The sequence below is a fragment of the Vespa mandarinia genome, chromosome 1 (assembly GCF_050613455.1).
Source record: "Vespa mandarinia isolate Hongniang chromosome 1, ASM5061345v1, whole genome shotgun sequence".
NCBI classification, from domain to species: domain Eukaryota; kingdom Metazoa; phylum Arthropoda; class Insecta; order Hymenoptera; family Vespidae; genus Vespa; species Vespa mandarinia.
The window spans coordinates 9,321,007-9,336,985 of NC_140810.1; the positions used below are offsets into that span (position 1 = coordinate 9,321,007).

General features: G+C 34.9%; 1 protein-coding gene across 4 annotated transcripts in view; it reads right to left on the reverse strand.

The window, feature by feature from the left end:
• Positions 1-15,979, reverse strand: part of TfAP-2 (transcription factor AP-2) — a 134,420-nt gene that overhangs the window by 30,520 nt on the left and 87,921 nt on the right. For 3 of the 4 annotated variants that reach the window (XM_085658859.1, XM_085658850.1, XM_085658847.1), the window contains exon 2: positions 3,489-3,866. In XM_085658859.1, coding sequence (XP_085514985.1) covers positions 3,489-3,866 — 378 coding nt within the window. Of the gene's footprint in view, positions 1-3,488; positions 3,867-6,275; positions 6,446-15,979 lie in introns of all 4 variants that reach the window. The other variant, XM_085658853.1, reaches the window with a different exon arrangement.

The window sequence follows — 15,979 nt, forward strand, 5'->3', positions numbered from 1 at the left end:
GGTGATTATTGGTATTGTGGTCTTCTCGAGGAGCACGCTTGTTTTCTTTGTTCTCTCATCGCGCAGGGTGGAATCGAACAATTCGTATAATTCGTACATTCGTTCTCTCGTTCGAATCAATATAACATATATACATATACATATATATACATATATGTATGTATGTATGTATGTATGTATGTATGTATGTATGTATGTATGTATGTATGTATGTATGTATGTATGTATGTATGTATGTATGTATGTATGTATGTATGTATGTATGTATGTATGTATGTATGTATGTATGTATGTATGTATGTATGTATGTATGTATGTATGTATGTATGTATGTATGTATGTATGTATGTATGTATGTATGTATGTATGTATGTATGTATGTATGTATGTATGTATGTATGTATGTATGTATGTATGTATGTATGTATGTATGTATGTATGTATGTATGTATGTATGTATGTATGTATGTATGTATGTATGTATGTATGTATGTATGCGCTAGTATATATTTTAAATTCTTTGTTACGATAATGAACGTGCTTCATGAACGATGAGATCGATAAAGTGAGATTTTTACGGAATGACTTTTGATTTATCGAAACGATATCTATCTATTTTAATATAACGTTCTGTGTAATGAGTGATTTCCGAAAGAAGATAACAGGAAAGTATTTAGATTCTTTCGTTTAGATTTACTTTCGGCATCGTCTAAGACATCGCAGTGTTTAGCATATTTGCATCAAAGCAAACGTTCATGGCATCCTACCCGAGGAAATGCCGAAGGTCAGTCAAAAATTTAATAAGTAAATTACTTGAGCGAGGGGAGAAAACGTTCCTTCGCAAAAAGGGGTTTATTTTGTTCGTTGATTCGTTTTCAATTTTATCTGCAAACCTCGTTTGTCGTCTTTTCACATGATCTAATGTCTTAAGAAATGTTTTCGTGAAAATTTCAAGGTTAAACTTTAATTGTAGGTAAGTAATACTTATACATAATTCGTAATAATACATAAGTAATACATAAAACATATATTTATTACTTTCACCAGATGATAATTGAATTAATTAACGAAACGACACGTTTCTCGTCTTATCATTTAAAATTAATGTCCAAAGAAGATATTGAGAGCGTAATACGGCAAATTTCTGAACTATGATAAACTATGCAAGATGTTGGCGAGTATAGTTTCCAAGTGGAGCTTAAGACCGCGTGTCCCTGGAATACTTACCTGTCTTGGATTCTAGGAAATTCTAAGTCACATGTCGACATACGCAAGCACGAAGCTCTCGCGTCTGCTAACATTCTCCTTGCTAACGATACAAAACTTTAAACAACGTACTCTGTGTAAAAATCATTATTATTTTATTTTTCCTTTTCTATTCGTCTATCTATCTTTCTTGCCTTTCGTTTGGATTATTTTACAAATATTTTTTACGAATGAATTTCATAAAAATCCGAATAGAACTCCAATCGAACGAATTCACGAAAAGCTCTCGTCTTTAAAGATTGGACACAAAGGGGAAGATTTGGGGTACGTGGTTTGAGATAATCAATAACTCGGTTATAAACTTCGAAGGGTGAACGAGTCTTGATGCATTACCAGTTTGATACTAGTTCTTTCGTGGTCTCAGATTTTAGATATTATAATAAATAGGTATTTTTTTGTATTTTAGTGAAAATACGTTCGTTTAAAAAAAAAATAAAGACAAGAACGAAGAATTTATCAACATCTATAAAACTCAACGATTCGAAACTACATATGGTCTAAGGCAGATGCCTTGGAAACGTTCCTTTTCATTCAGTCACCTCTTGGAAGTGTGCGAAAAATGGTTTGATGCGTTTGAAAACGTATTTTTCGATCCTGCGTCTCATATTTCTTCGAACTTTCTTTTTTGCATTTTCGTCACATGACACCCGACCGCCCAAAAACGTAATCCATGTAGAAACGAACATGTCATTCGATGTAATTAGGGTGGTGTTTTCATAAAGACTTGGAGGGGAATAAGGTGGACCACAAAATACTATTGCTATCCTGGTTATTAGGGAGGGAAGGAGAAGCTAAGGCTAACCTTCGTTCTACAGTTCGATGGCGTAACATTATCGTAATGCGATCCGAGTTTGCATCAGTCAGTCTGCTTGCAAACTTAGTTTGAAAGAAACGAATGGGGACTCATTGTATCGTTTAGTTCGACTAGTTATTTTATCTTAATAAAAAATTAAATTTTACGTTCTTTTCTAAGATCATTTCGTGGATCTATAAGTATCCCGTTGATTCAACGTGTTTCTATTATTTTTTTTACAATAATATATAAATAAAAAGATAAATATGTATCAATCATCTTGTAAGTAGCAGCATAAGAAACGTTACAAACGTTTTAACTATAAACGTTTCACACGGCGTTACATCGAGTTGTACGATGTAAGATAAAGAAAAATATTTTAGTCGCTTAAGTTTCAATTCTTCTCTTGATCTCGAGTGTTTAATTGAAGATGATAAGCGATCTAACTCACGATCGAATGTCTGTACCGATTTAATAGCAATTGAAGTATTGAAACAAAGGAGATACGTTTTTCAATCGAGGAACGTTCAGAGAAGTAAAGGTTCGCGGGACTATGAGACAGAAGGATCACGTGAAAGATCACGTTCGTTTCGAAGTCATCCCTTGCAATCATCGATGTCACGGTGCGATTAAGATCCATCGCGATAAAAGTCGCGATCGTTCGTCGACAGTAAACTGTTATTACGTGTCCCATTGAAAAATACTACGAAGAAGGAGGAGAGAATGTTTTTGTCTCGATAAAACGAAATAAAAAATAACATAATGTGCGTACACGTGATTTGTGATTTCTTATTCGGCGAACGGAAGGTGAGTTTTCTATTGATAATAATCAACGGATGATTGTGGACTTGAAAATCGTACGTATCTCCGTTGATTTCGAGTAGTTTAATCGAAACGGACAGCGAACGCTTTAATATTACGCGCTATTCGTTGCGCGCATTATATATCACGAACTAAAGCATAAGTCTGCTTACGTGTGAACAATTAGCTTTTTAGAAGATAACGAAAGCTGTACACTCGATAAAGAAATTACCGTTGATACCTATTATTATCAATTGGGCTTTACATTTAAAATAACTCACTAGAAAAGTGATTAGAAAATGACCCGTTGTTATTTGAGTTGTGTGTTGCGTGTTGACAACTGGACGAATAAATATTTACATAAATACGTACGTAACTATGCTTTTGATTAACTGTATATTTAAAAATTTGGATACTCTTTATGTTATATACATGTTTACACACTACACTATTTATGCGATTAACAGTTCATGTAGATATAATAAATTTATTAAAGAAGATAAACGTGTTCAAGTTCACGTTTATTCAAGAGAATCTCTGATCATTCAAAAATTAAAAAATAGATTAAAAAACGAAATAAAGGAAAAGGAAAGAAGGGTAAAGAAAGAAAAGTGTATCGAATTCTTACCACATGGATGCCTTCGGTGTCTCTTCTGAGATCACCACTCCTCTGGCCTGCCGTAACGGCCGCGCTCAGGTGATTATAGTGATGCTGATGAAGCGTGTTCAGTGTCTGCGTATAGGGATCACCGACGAGGTAATCCAGGTGTTGAGGCTGCCCAAGACCCGGATGTTGTGGGCTGGCGGGTGCATGATGATGCGACGGGAACGGCGGTGGAAAGTACGGGGGTTGAAAATCCGACGCTGTTGGCAAAGATGCACCACCGTGATGTGGCATTCCGCCTCCATTTCCATTCCCTCGATGACCGTGATGATGAGCACCCGAGTAAGGCGACGAGTTTCCGCCGCCCAGCGAGGAAATGCCTCCATGACCAGTCAATCGGTCCTGTGGACATAACATATGCACGTTTTATCTATTTGTCCTTTTTACTTTAGGTAAATCACTAATCGATGTTAGCCGTGAATATGCGATTTATTAATTATAATGGAGTTTACTAAAGTGGCCATTCTATTTAAAGACATTTCGAGATTAGATAATTAATCGAGGACTTTTGGAATTCTTTATAGGTTCGTTAATTAAATAATAAGAAATATATATAATTTAGATAATGCTTTCAATAAATTGATATAAAATTAATCGCATGAATCTTTTGGAAGGTATACTAGTCAATAGTACTTTTTTCCTAACTTTCCTTTTTACTTTTTATTTTATCAAGTTAATTTCTTTGGCTTTTGAGAGTCTTCATAAATATTTTGTATGTATTTTATCACTTCAGTTATTCCTATCCGAAAACTTGAAGAATAATTTCAAAATGATTTTAAACAAATACGAGGCGATGATCGATAGTTTGACCGAGTTAGAAGAGTATCAAAATGAATTGGTTTCCGAATAGTAGCGAACGACTGGCTTATAAATTTTCGATTTGTCCAAGACATTGACACTCTTGTTGGATGCAACAAACGTGCGATGAAATAATACCAATCTCTTTCGATCTTGACGATCGTGGAGTATTATTCACAGTGGAGATAATATCGTACTTCTCGTATCTATAAATCGGGGGAAAGGCTTTTGCTTCGGCGAGGAATATTCAAGCCATTAGGTGTCTTTCTCTTTCTCTTCCATGCGATACCATCTCGAATGTCTTTATAAACCGAGTCGGTGTAAGGGCTAAACTGACAACTTTTATCTATGCTGACTTTTATCGTCTCTTGTTCCTCTAACTGTTTCTAAAATGCTCGAACACATTTGAACGCTTCGGTATTTCGTGAGAATTGAATGACACGAGTAATTTGTAAGATTCGACTAATTTCTCGTAGATCTTTCATAGATTATATATCCGAACTCGTCTTGATTTTTTGTCGAGCAAGATATTCTCGATTGATATTCCATAGAAATAAACGATCTCGACGACGTGACGTAACGTACTGAAAGAACTTTACGAGACTCTTAAAACAGCTATCTCCGGAAGGGATAATTTCTCTCCTTTCGGCGCTGCTTTATGACCGTGGAACCTGTTCGCGGGAATTCTTTTTCCTACGGGAGCGGCCTTTACCGAGCAACAAAATTTGCCATGCTCTTCCAAGACGATCGACGGAGTCAATGATCTTCCGAATATACTTCTCTCAATTGCCGGTTCTTAAGATAAAAAAAAAAAGAAAGAAAATTTCAACGTGGTAAATATTGCGTTCTCTAGATTATCTTTTATGAATCAAAGAGACATTAAATCATTGCAGTTCTTTTCTGGATATTAAAAGACACATTAAGAAATTTCGAAGCATTTACGGAAAGTCTGAAACGTCTAGATAAGAATCAAAGAGTATGAAACGTTTCTCGTCATGATTAAATTCGATATCTACTAATGGCTATTTAAATGCGTCGTTTCAAAATTAAATGAGAGATTCGTTAAAAGAGGAAACTTCATTTTTTTTTAACAATAACCACATCGACCTTCGTTTTTAATGAACGAAGAAAAATTGTATTGCCTATTTATTATTATTATTATTATTATCGTCATTGCTAGTATTATTAGAAAGGATGTTGTATATTCGTTTAATCGAACGAATCTTCGAAGATCTCAAATATTTTTTCTATTTTTTTTTTTCGTTCGAATTGAAGAGAATTCACTGCATATTTAAAATAACCGATAGTTACAAAGATCTTTACGAGTACATACATATTTTGCTAGAATTTAATAGCTTTTAAATAAACACGTTTTATAGCGGTACTAACGTGTAACGATTCTTTAACGAGTACTGCTCATGGCGCGACATCAGAAACGAAGAACTGTTGTATATTTAACAAAAACAGTAACAACGTTACGCACATACACAAATTATAACAAAGAAAAAAATTATATATAATTACGGTCAGTCAGTTCTATTGAACTTTTTTTTGGTTTATCGATATTCTTAATTCGACAATATCAATTACGATAAGTTTTTATTTGATCATAAATTTAAAAATTAGAAGGTTTCACAAGGAGTTAATCGGCATATAAACACAATTAAACTAAATTTGAATATTTCAATGTGTTTGGAAAGTATTTGTACGTTTAATCGATTAAAACCTGATCCAGGGAACGTTGGAATAGTTTTTCCTAGAAAATGTTTTTGTTTGTTTCGATAAATTAAATGAAAATTCGTTGACGAAACACCATAATGATTTCTTTTAAAATCGTTATTGATTTTTTTCTGATCGAATTGAAATTTGATAAACATTTCTTAAAAATTTGAAAGATCGATTGTGGAATTAGAAAAGTATAGGAAATAAATGATAAAAGGTATGAGATCCCACCTCGACTTCGATGACCGTGGTCATGTCAACGTGTGGCGCGTAACAGAGCGCCAGCTTGTCGGCTGTTGGCGCTTCCGTGCGCGGCGGAAACATCCCTAGGATCTCCAGTTTGCGTTTTTCACGAAATCTTCCTCTCTCGATCCACCCAACTCCTTTTCATGTGAAATCACCTGATATAAAATGAGTTGAGTAGAGCGTACAACCACACTTTCTGATCTGAAGAGAACAAATACACTTTCAGATCTCTTATATATATCTCGCACTGATATCTTTCTCTATTTCTTTCTCTTATTCGTACACATCTCACAACACAAGATTCACGAGCGAGAACACAGCACCCCTCGTTCCATCACCTTTCTTCCTTGCTTCGTGCGAGATGCAAACAGAAGAGCCATTCGAGCACTCGGACGAATCAATTTTTACCGCGGGCCGCATTCGCGTATATCTACCTTGCTCGCATGTCTTGGGATTTTTTAACGATAGGATTAATTGATCTCAGTGATCATTGCATGAAGCTCTAATAAGGGAAAAAATAAAAAACAGGAGGAATGGTTTATCGTTTTCTCGATGAAAATATTAATCGATCGATCGACATCCTTTTATGTTTTTTCTCTTTCGTAGACGACAAAAGTTTATAGACTGGATGCTGTAGATTTTTAACTTAAGAGAAATAAAAAGGGGTTGCTCGCAAGTAGGTAGAATGGACTAATATCTCTCTCTTTTTCTCTCTTTCTTTCTTTATCTGTCCTTCTTTCTTTCTCGTTGAAAACGTAAAGGTGAAAGAAACAGCTGATCGGTTGCAATAGTACGGTGTGTCGCGATCGGCCGACTGAACGACGACGACGACGACGACAACGATGACGATGACGACGAAACCTTACGGAAGGTGCTACAGCGTGCTCTTACCGAGTGGTACTACCACCACCATTTCCACCACCACCATCATCACTAGTACTACCACCACCACGACCATTGCCACTACCAGCAAGCACCGACACCAGTTACCAACGATCTCTTGCTCTCATTCTCTCTCACTTTAGCAGTATACGAAGAGGCTCAGATAGACCGCGTAGTTTCAGCATGCGCCTAACTACTACTTCGAGGACCGAAATTTTGCCTGAGGATACGCTGTACACCACGTGGACGGCTTCTACTCTCAGAGTACCGGTGCTCCCACCATTTCGACGAACACCGACCGTCGGCCGTCCCAAACGAGAGCCAAGCGAATGAGAAGGAACGACTCGCGCGCTTTTGAACGACGTTTGCCGATTTCTCCCGACGGCTAGGAAGGAGAGATAGAAAGAAAGAGACGGAAACAAACAGACAGAGACTAAGAAAGAGATAGAGAGACAGACAGAGAGAGAAAGAGAAAGAGAGAAAGAGAGAAAGAGACAGATAGATATAGAGATAGAGACAGAGAGAGAAAGAGAGAGAGAGAGAGAGAGAGATTATGAGTGAGTAGACCTCTCTTTTTTTTCATTGATCATTGAGGAATGAGTTTATTACAAGCAAACTTCCAATAACCTTTTCTCCATATTCCTAAATTATTTTTCTTATTATTTATTTAATATACGAATGTATTTAGATAATCGAGTTACTTAACATTAAAAGAATCATGCTTTTACGGAAACTGATATCGAGTTATTGAGGAATCAGTAAGTACTTATGCCGATCTCATTTGATTTTTTCTTATTGAGTTTGAAAATCTCCGTGGCAGTGACAAAGTGTTACAACATGTTTCCTGATCAAACCGTCGTTGCCGTCGGCTAAGATTTTTGATCGTTTCCTCATGTCTTTGTAGAGATAGGCGTGGTTTCCGTGATTGTGTCACTTGTCAACTGTTGTCGCAAGTGTAAGATTAAAATACAGAATATTTTACGATATTTAGGAGTGTAGTGAGTAAAAAATATTCTTAGATTGTTTTTTAATATACACTTTGAATTTTATTTAATATCTACATGAATCCAGAACAACTGACGATCAAAATTATTTATAATATCTGCTATAAAATAATCTTAAAAGACTTTGTAGACCTGCACTTAATAGAACTTTTTTGTTCTATTTTGAAATATCGAAGTGTACGTATAAATTTTCATTTTATCATTTTAAAAACAGTTTATTCATTCTACGTAAGACATACGATATGTGTAATAAAAGTTATCTATATATATAGGTGGAGAGAGATTAATCCTTGTTACAAAAGTGAGAAAGATCGTGAGATAGATTTTTCGCATGACGTATGAGCGGACAAATTCGTTTAATGTTCCTATTTGTACGATCTTTCTTGGTGTTGCAGCGGCTACTTCGTGACGCATCTGTAGATATGGATCTTCTGAGATTTTTCCTTCGAGCTCGCTCGAAGTATCATTGTACTTCGTAGCTTCGTTCTTTTATTGGCATTAAGTGAAAATATCTTGATTTGTGTTCAGATATGAAATAAGAAGATACATCGATTCAGAAAACAAGGGATCTTTGTCTTTCGAAATCGTATATTTTTCTTTTATCTAAGATATCTTTCCACTTGTTTTTATTATGTACTTTACGAGATTGCACATTGCTTATTGAATAAGAAAATATTCAATGAGAGAAGGGTAAAATATTCGAATAAAAAATTATCTTGTTAAAGAGATAGAAAGAAAATATCGGTAAAGTTACACATTGAGCGCGACATCGATAGAATAAAGAAGTAACGGTCGACATAAACGAAATCCTTCGGGCTAGTGTTAGCCTCTGGGTACTCTCGTATGGAAATTTTGATATATAACTGCTCGTGATATATTGCTTGTTTCTGTTATCGTTTCTATGGGCTACTGTACTTATTGCAAGCTGTAATTATTAGGTAGAGAGTCAGTATATACGCTCACGCGAATTAACCATCGACGTTAAAGATGTATAATACGTAAATCTATGTATATGTTGTCCTTCTTACTTCTTTTTTCATTGGATTCGCACGGTTTCCAGTTTGTTCCTGATTTCGTCGTTGTCGAAACGATAGTAATTACATCTTTGCGATAATCGACTTAGGTGTGGCAAATTTTCGATTTTTTCAAAGTTAGCAATTATTTCTTCAGTACTTTATAAAATAGATATATGCATGTATGTACATAGTGAGAATAAAAAAAAATCAGCACGATTTTCGATTTTTCAAGATGATCGTAAAATTATTGTGCTATTTTAATGTGTATCGTAAATCCTATTTCGTATGAAACAGATTATAAAAATTCTTTATGTTTATGGTTGGACAATTTTCAAATACAAACTAATCATGGATTCAACATTATTGTTTTAAATTCTCATTTTTAAACGAGGCAATATACATCTTGCAGCATTTGACGATGTATTTGTCTTTCTTTTTTTATAATAAAAAAGAAGGAAGTAGATAGAGAAAGAGAGAGATAATAGAAAATTGTTTTGAGAAGGCTGTCATTTAATTTGAAGAATGCTTATCGTGTAAATACTGGCCACGAAGGGTTTAATTTAATGTCAATGGTTTATAAATATCAAACTAGACACGACCATTGAGAGAACGTCTCGTGACCGGCTTAGTCAAGGAAACGCAACGCTTTTGCATGATGTATGTCGATATTGCAATTCGACTCGTCTAGCTAAATAAGAAAGCTTGATAAAGAAAATGTAAAGAATTAGCGTATTTTTATTTGAACTTTTTCGTACTATTGACTGTGATGTTAAATAATTTATAGAAATATTATAGATTCATTTAAAAGATTTATTTATAAAAAAAGGTAAGTAACTTTGCATTTTAATCGATGAAAAATATATTTCTCTTGAGATATTTGTATTTAAAATCGAAAAGAAATTTGGTGATATTGGATATTTAATTTTGATGAATACTCTCGAAAGAAAGACAATAAGATTTCATAATTTATAGCCACCTTCATGTTCGATCGAATATAATGGAATCGTTTTGATTTTGATGAACATATATATTAAATATTCGAAATAGAAAAGAGATACGATTTCTTTGATTATTGAACCACAGACTACGATGGAAAAATAATACGCGATCTCTCCTGATCCTATTTTTGGGAGAGAGAGAGAGATAAAAAGATAAAGAGAAAGAGAAAGAGAGAGAGAGAGAGAGAGAGAGAGAGAGAGGGAGGGAGGGTATCTGATTAATCGCACCTTTCGTTCTACTGGATAAAAAGCTAATGACTATAAATCAGGAACAGAAACATGTCGGATAAGTAGCAAAATAGGAAAATGCAGTTTAAAGCCTGAATGTATCTGGTAAATAACCTGGAGGCTAATTGTTCTTCTAGTTGACCCTGTCTAAAAAAAGGAACAACAAAAATTATCACGATATTTGAAGTCAGTTTGAATTTGGTAAAATTTTTGTTTATTAATTTTTTTACGGTTTTTTATTTCATTTAATGTGTTTATTAAACTGTTGACGTATTTATGAAAATTGATTTTTTTTTGAAAAATCTATTCCTTTTATATATAAAATATGACTGAAATATATGATATAGTTACAGAGTTTACCTACAACATTTTTTTTTATAATACCTATCGTAAATATTATATTTGTAATTAGAATCAATGTTCTAATATTTAACACAAAATCCGTATTGGCCGAGATTCGATAAGTCAATGAAAAAGACGAAAAGATGACAAAAATATTCCGGAACTGGGAATTCCTTTCTGTCATCTCTTAGCTCGCGTAAATCTGTTTTTTCTCCGAAGGCTTTTCTAATAGTTTTTTGTTGCCGGCAGTAGTCTCAGCGTTTCTTTACCGTTTTATCCTGCTTTTGGACATATTCGTTTATGCTAGCAGGCAATATTATTGATAGATTCCTTTAATAAAACGATTTTTGCATAAACATGTTCACATATCTATGACATATTTAATAAACTATACCCTTAACTATTATTTAGTGAGTTTCAGTTTAGAGTTCGTGTCTCTTAAAATTAAACAGGAATTGAATGAAAATTCTAGTCGACGATTTTCAATTTATTTAGCGCACAGTTGTTCTTGATGTTACTAGAAAGTGACTTGATACGAGAAATTATAAAACTTTAAGTAAAACAAACGAGGAATAATTTTTTTAATTAAACAATGAAATTCCTAAAATTTCGTTTTAACTGACGACTGAGTTAAATTTGAAAAAAAAAGAAAATGCACGGAAGAAAGGCGAAGAATGCAAAATGGAAATGTGCTACACGTCGGAGGGTAGAAAGTTTGAGGAGGATGGGCCAATAATCGATGGCTACGATACGCACCCGTATTCGTGCCATGAAAGGAGTATATAAGGAGAAAGGAGAGAAGGGAAAGAGAAAGATTACTTGCGTATATATGTGTGTACGTCTTTGTATGCGTGTATAAGTATAAAAGAGAGAGATGGAAAGAGAATGAAGAAACAAAGAGAGAGGAGAAGAGGGTACACAGAAAGAGAGAAAAAGAGGATTCTGGATGAACGTATGGTGGGAGAGGGAAGTCGCTAAACGGCATTCCAAGCGGACCATCCAGCGCCACCCAACGGTAACCAACGCATGACGCCCTTATCTTATTCCTCTTCGAGTTACCGCACCTTTCCTTGTGTTACCTTTACCTTACTTAACGGATCGCCGATGTCGAAAGAGGACGTTGATTAACCGTCAAACTGCATTCCAAGATCACCGATCGATCGATCGTTGCATAGACGACAAGTAGATTCTTTATGAATTCAAAGTCGATAGGATCGAATATTAACAAAATGAGATTGAGGTTGACAAATTTTAGTATATAGGATTAGTATCTAGTATATCGGATTTCTTGATTCAATCCATCATTATTCTTTCGTGAATTTGTTTGAAAATATATAATCGAATGAATACATCTTGGAATAGAACTCATTTCGTTTTTCCTTTCATTCTCGTGATTTCACGCGATCATATAAGCCGAATGGATAAGAGAATATATAAATCGAATAGATACGAGTAGAAGATTTTACGACGAGGATGATAATCTTGTTCGACGAATTGCTTCTTTGAGAATACCTCGATAGGATTTATCAGGCTTTATTTGAAATGAACTTCACGAACGGAATAACTTCACAAAATTCGACACTATGATATTCACCGTTAATTTGAGCGGACTCATGCGTGTTCCTTTTCTCTTCGTATGTGTATGTGCGAGTATATTCATGTGCGCGAGCGCGGATCACACAAAGAGACATATGTTCACGAGGTAGGAGGCAAGAGAGTCCGGTCCAGAGGGTTCAAGCTAACGGGACTAAAGTCGATCGTAGAGATGCGATGGTGTGAGACTTCTCTCTCGCACACACCTGCATTCCCATACACACACAAACGCACAGAAACGCACACACGCATGCATATCTATACAACTGTTTACTAAACCTTCCTATTAAACTCTTTACTTCCAGACTTCCACAAGATCGCAAAGCTTCTGACAAGCTTGTGTGCGAAAGAAAAATTACGAGGAGGATTTTATTCGATGACGTGTGAACTCTGTCCATCAACTTCAGTTCGACGTTAAGTTAGAGAATAATTGCATGGTAGTTCAAAAAATACTTCATACCTCGTAGATTTTTTCCAAATACGATCTATGTATTTATCGAAAAAATCTTATTAATTACATAGGTATAATGGCAACTTTGATGATCTTTCATCCCTCTTTTCATTATATAACTTTATTTATCGTTACCGCGGAGTTTGAACCTGTTGCTGTCCACTAGAAGAAAATGCAAGAAAGAGTCAGAGATATGAATCGCTAAGCGAAGGTGGAAGCAACTGATTACAGTTATTAAACGTTTACTTTACATAATGTTCACCGGCATACAATTTGCCAGCCATACGCACGTATCTATTAAAGAAGGTACCTTATACCTTTCGGAGAGAATCTTGTTGTGGTTCCACGATCGTGAAAATGTTCTTCTATAATAATACATATGGTATTCCTTTTAATTAAACCTGATGAAATGTAGTTTACTTTGTTTTCTTTCGTGAAAATCACTAATCGATTCGTCGTTCTTCGACCATTTTCACACGGTTGAGTTTCATCAAAGTTCACTGAACTTTATCGTGGAATAGGTATCATTCGAACGAAGATATGGAAGTGCAGTCATTGGAAAGATGTTAATTTACGACTATTTATGCACATAATAAGCGTTATGATGTTTTCATATAATATAATAAAATATACGTTGTCAGTCCCGAGGATACTAGGGAAACTTTCAGGTTATTGATTTTTGTGATTGTCAGACGTTTTCAACATAAAATATAAAGAGAGAGGGAGAGAGAGAGAGAGAAAGAGAGAGAGAGAGAGAACTCGTGATAAAGTAGATACATCGAAGCCTGTATTATTCCAACTTGGTCGATATATCTCTTTACCATTTCGATCAGGTACACATTAGGAAGTTGTTCAATACAACAACGTTGTCTTCGATACCGGAAAGAGTTCAGGCGACATCAACGTACTCTCGAGTCTTCTTCTATCTCTATTTCTACCTCTTTTATTACGTCTATTTTTACTTCTTTTTCTTGTTCATCATTCTCTTCCTGTTCAGAAGTTAAATTCCAATATTCCTAATATCTATATCTCGTAAAGCTTTGTTCATTAGGAAGCAAAAGGATTCGGGAAAGAACTTGCTCAGTCGTGTAATCGAAGAAAACGTTTTTTCGTTCTTTCTAAACCCGCAAAGTAAGGAACGAGCATAAGTCTTAAGTATTAGAGTTGTATGATTCTAAAATGGCAGGGAAACAGCTTTCGAACTCTCGATCTTGTACTGCTAATTTGAACGAAGAGCTAACGAACGAGTGCGGTCTTTCTGCAAGTCTCAAAGGAAATCTATCGCTTATTCATCCACGATAAAGCATGGTAATATCGAAAGAATTATTGTTATTATCATTCTACGCGATACAAATCATCGACAATGTACAATTAGAAGATACTCATCATTCGAGCGACGATGACGACGGTTACGACGACGACATCGATAGAGCGAAAGAGGAGTTCTAGCATGAGATAATATTCCGTTTTAAGCGAATGGAATATTATCTCATCTATTTCTATTATTTAATCTCATCTATTTCTAATCTATTTCTATTATTTCTCTCTCTCTCTTTCTTTCTCTCTCTCTTTTTTTTTCTCTCTCTCTCTCTTTCTCTCTCTCTCTCTCTCTGTCTCTCTTCTTCCTCTCTTTTCATTTTCGTTCTTTCAACATTTACGCTTTCTTGGCGTTACGTTCACTCCGTTCGTCTATTTCTCGGTCGAAGCAATATATAAAGACATATATAAGTACTTACAGACGGCGTCGTTTCAGCATGAGCAGAATCGCATCAATTAGATCGTGTTATGCTAATTCCAAACTCGCGCGGTTTCACTACCTTCCTTAGAAGCAATCATCTCTTGTTGCATGCCGGATCGTAGGCGGTTGACAACTATAATCTGTTCAGTGGATGTAGGTTACGTAGCGAGGCAGGTGACAGGTGCACGAACGTTCTCTATGGTAGGTGAATTCGTTTCCTCTACCTTCGTCGGACAAGACGGCCGAGCCAGGAAATTGATATTTTTTTACGCTTCGGAGAACTTCCGTGACACATTTCCGGACTCCCTAACTTGTAAAAATTATTTTCGAAGATTTCGTTCTGATCAAAAGGATCTCGAGTTTCGTTTAGAAGTTTAACACTATAAAAGGTAATATGAAATATTACTAACTTTATGAAATATGCTAACTTTGCAAATGAATTGATCATGATATTAAAATTAAAAAAAATAAATAATATTAAAACTTTGGCTTCTTTTTCTTTTATCAATCTGTCAACAGATTCATTTGTCAATTATCAATGAATATGTAAACAATTTAAAAAAATGATCGATGAATAGATAATAATACGTTTATTCTCTTATCATGAACTTAATTAAATAAAAATGAAATAATTTTTTCGATTCATTTTTCGAAATTGACAATTAAGAGAAGAAATCTCTTCGATGTTCACTTTCCAATCATATCCGATCGATATTATTTCGAGAAGTTTAAATACAGACAAATAGATGAATCTCCGAAAGATGAAATTCATGAATAAAAGTTGATGTCTTAAGGAACAGACAGGCGGAGATAAGCGAGAGATTCCGCCGAGGAATGGAGACTTTTAGTCTTTAGATGCAATAAAGAGAAACTTTTATAGTCATCGATCTTTTAGCCTTAGCTACAATCAACGGCAAGCTATCGTATTGGAATCAATTGGAGGCACGTTATTTGCGAACGTCAAGATGCATATCGAAGGTGGAGAGGGATGAGCAAAAGTTCATGGTTACGCGCTTTTCCTCGAATTTTTTTCCTGATAACGTTTGCCCTTTACTTGTATAATTCTACTTGCATAATGCTAATAAAGATAGGCGATATGCGTATTCGTGATATTTGTATATATATATATATATATATATATATATATATATATATATATATACAAATATATATATATATATATATATATATATATACGAGACTGGCGAAGTTTCGTGTGTCTCGATCAAGTAGATTTAACGTTTCTCGGAGTTATTAATAATATTCAACGCTAAGGGTAATCCGATCCACTTGTTCGCTTACTGGTGTTTGAATGCTTCGAACGACTAGTCGATATCGATACAGTGCGATACGATATCAAGACGTCATCGATATCGATATCCATCGTTGATCTTCTCAAAAGTTTCAAATACTTTCCGACTTTTCTCTTTCCATTGA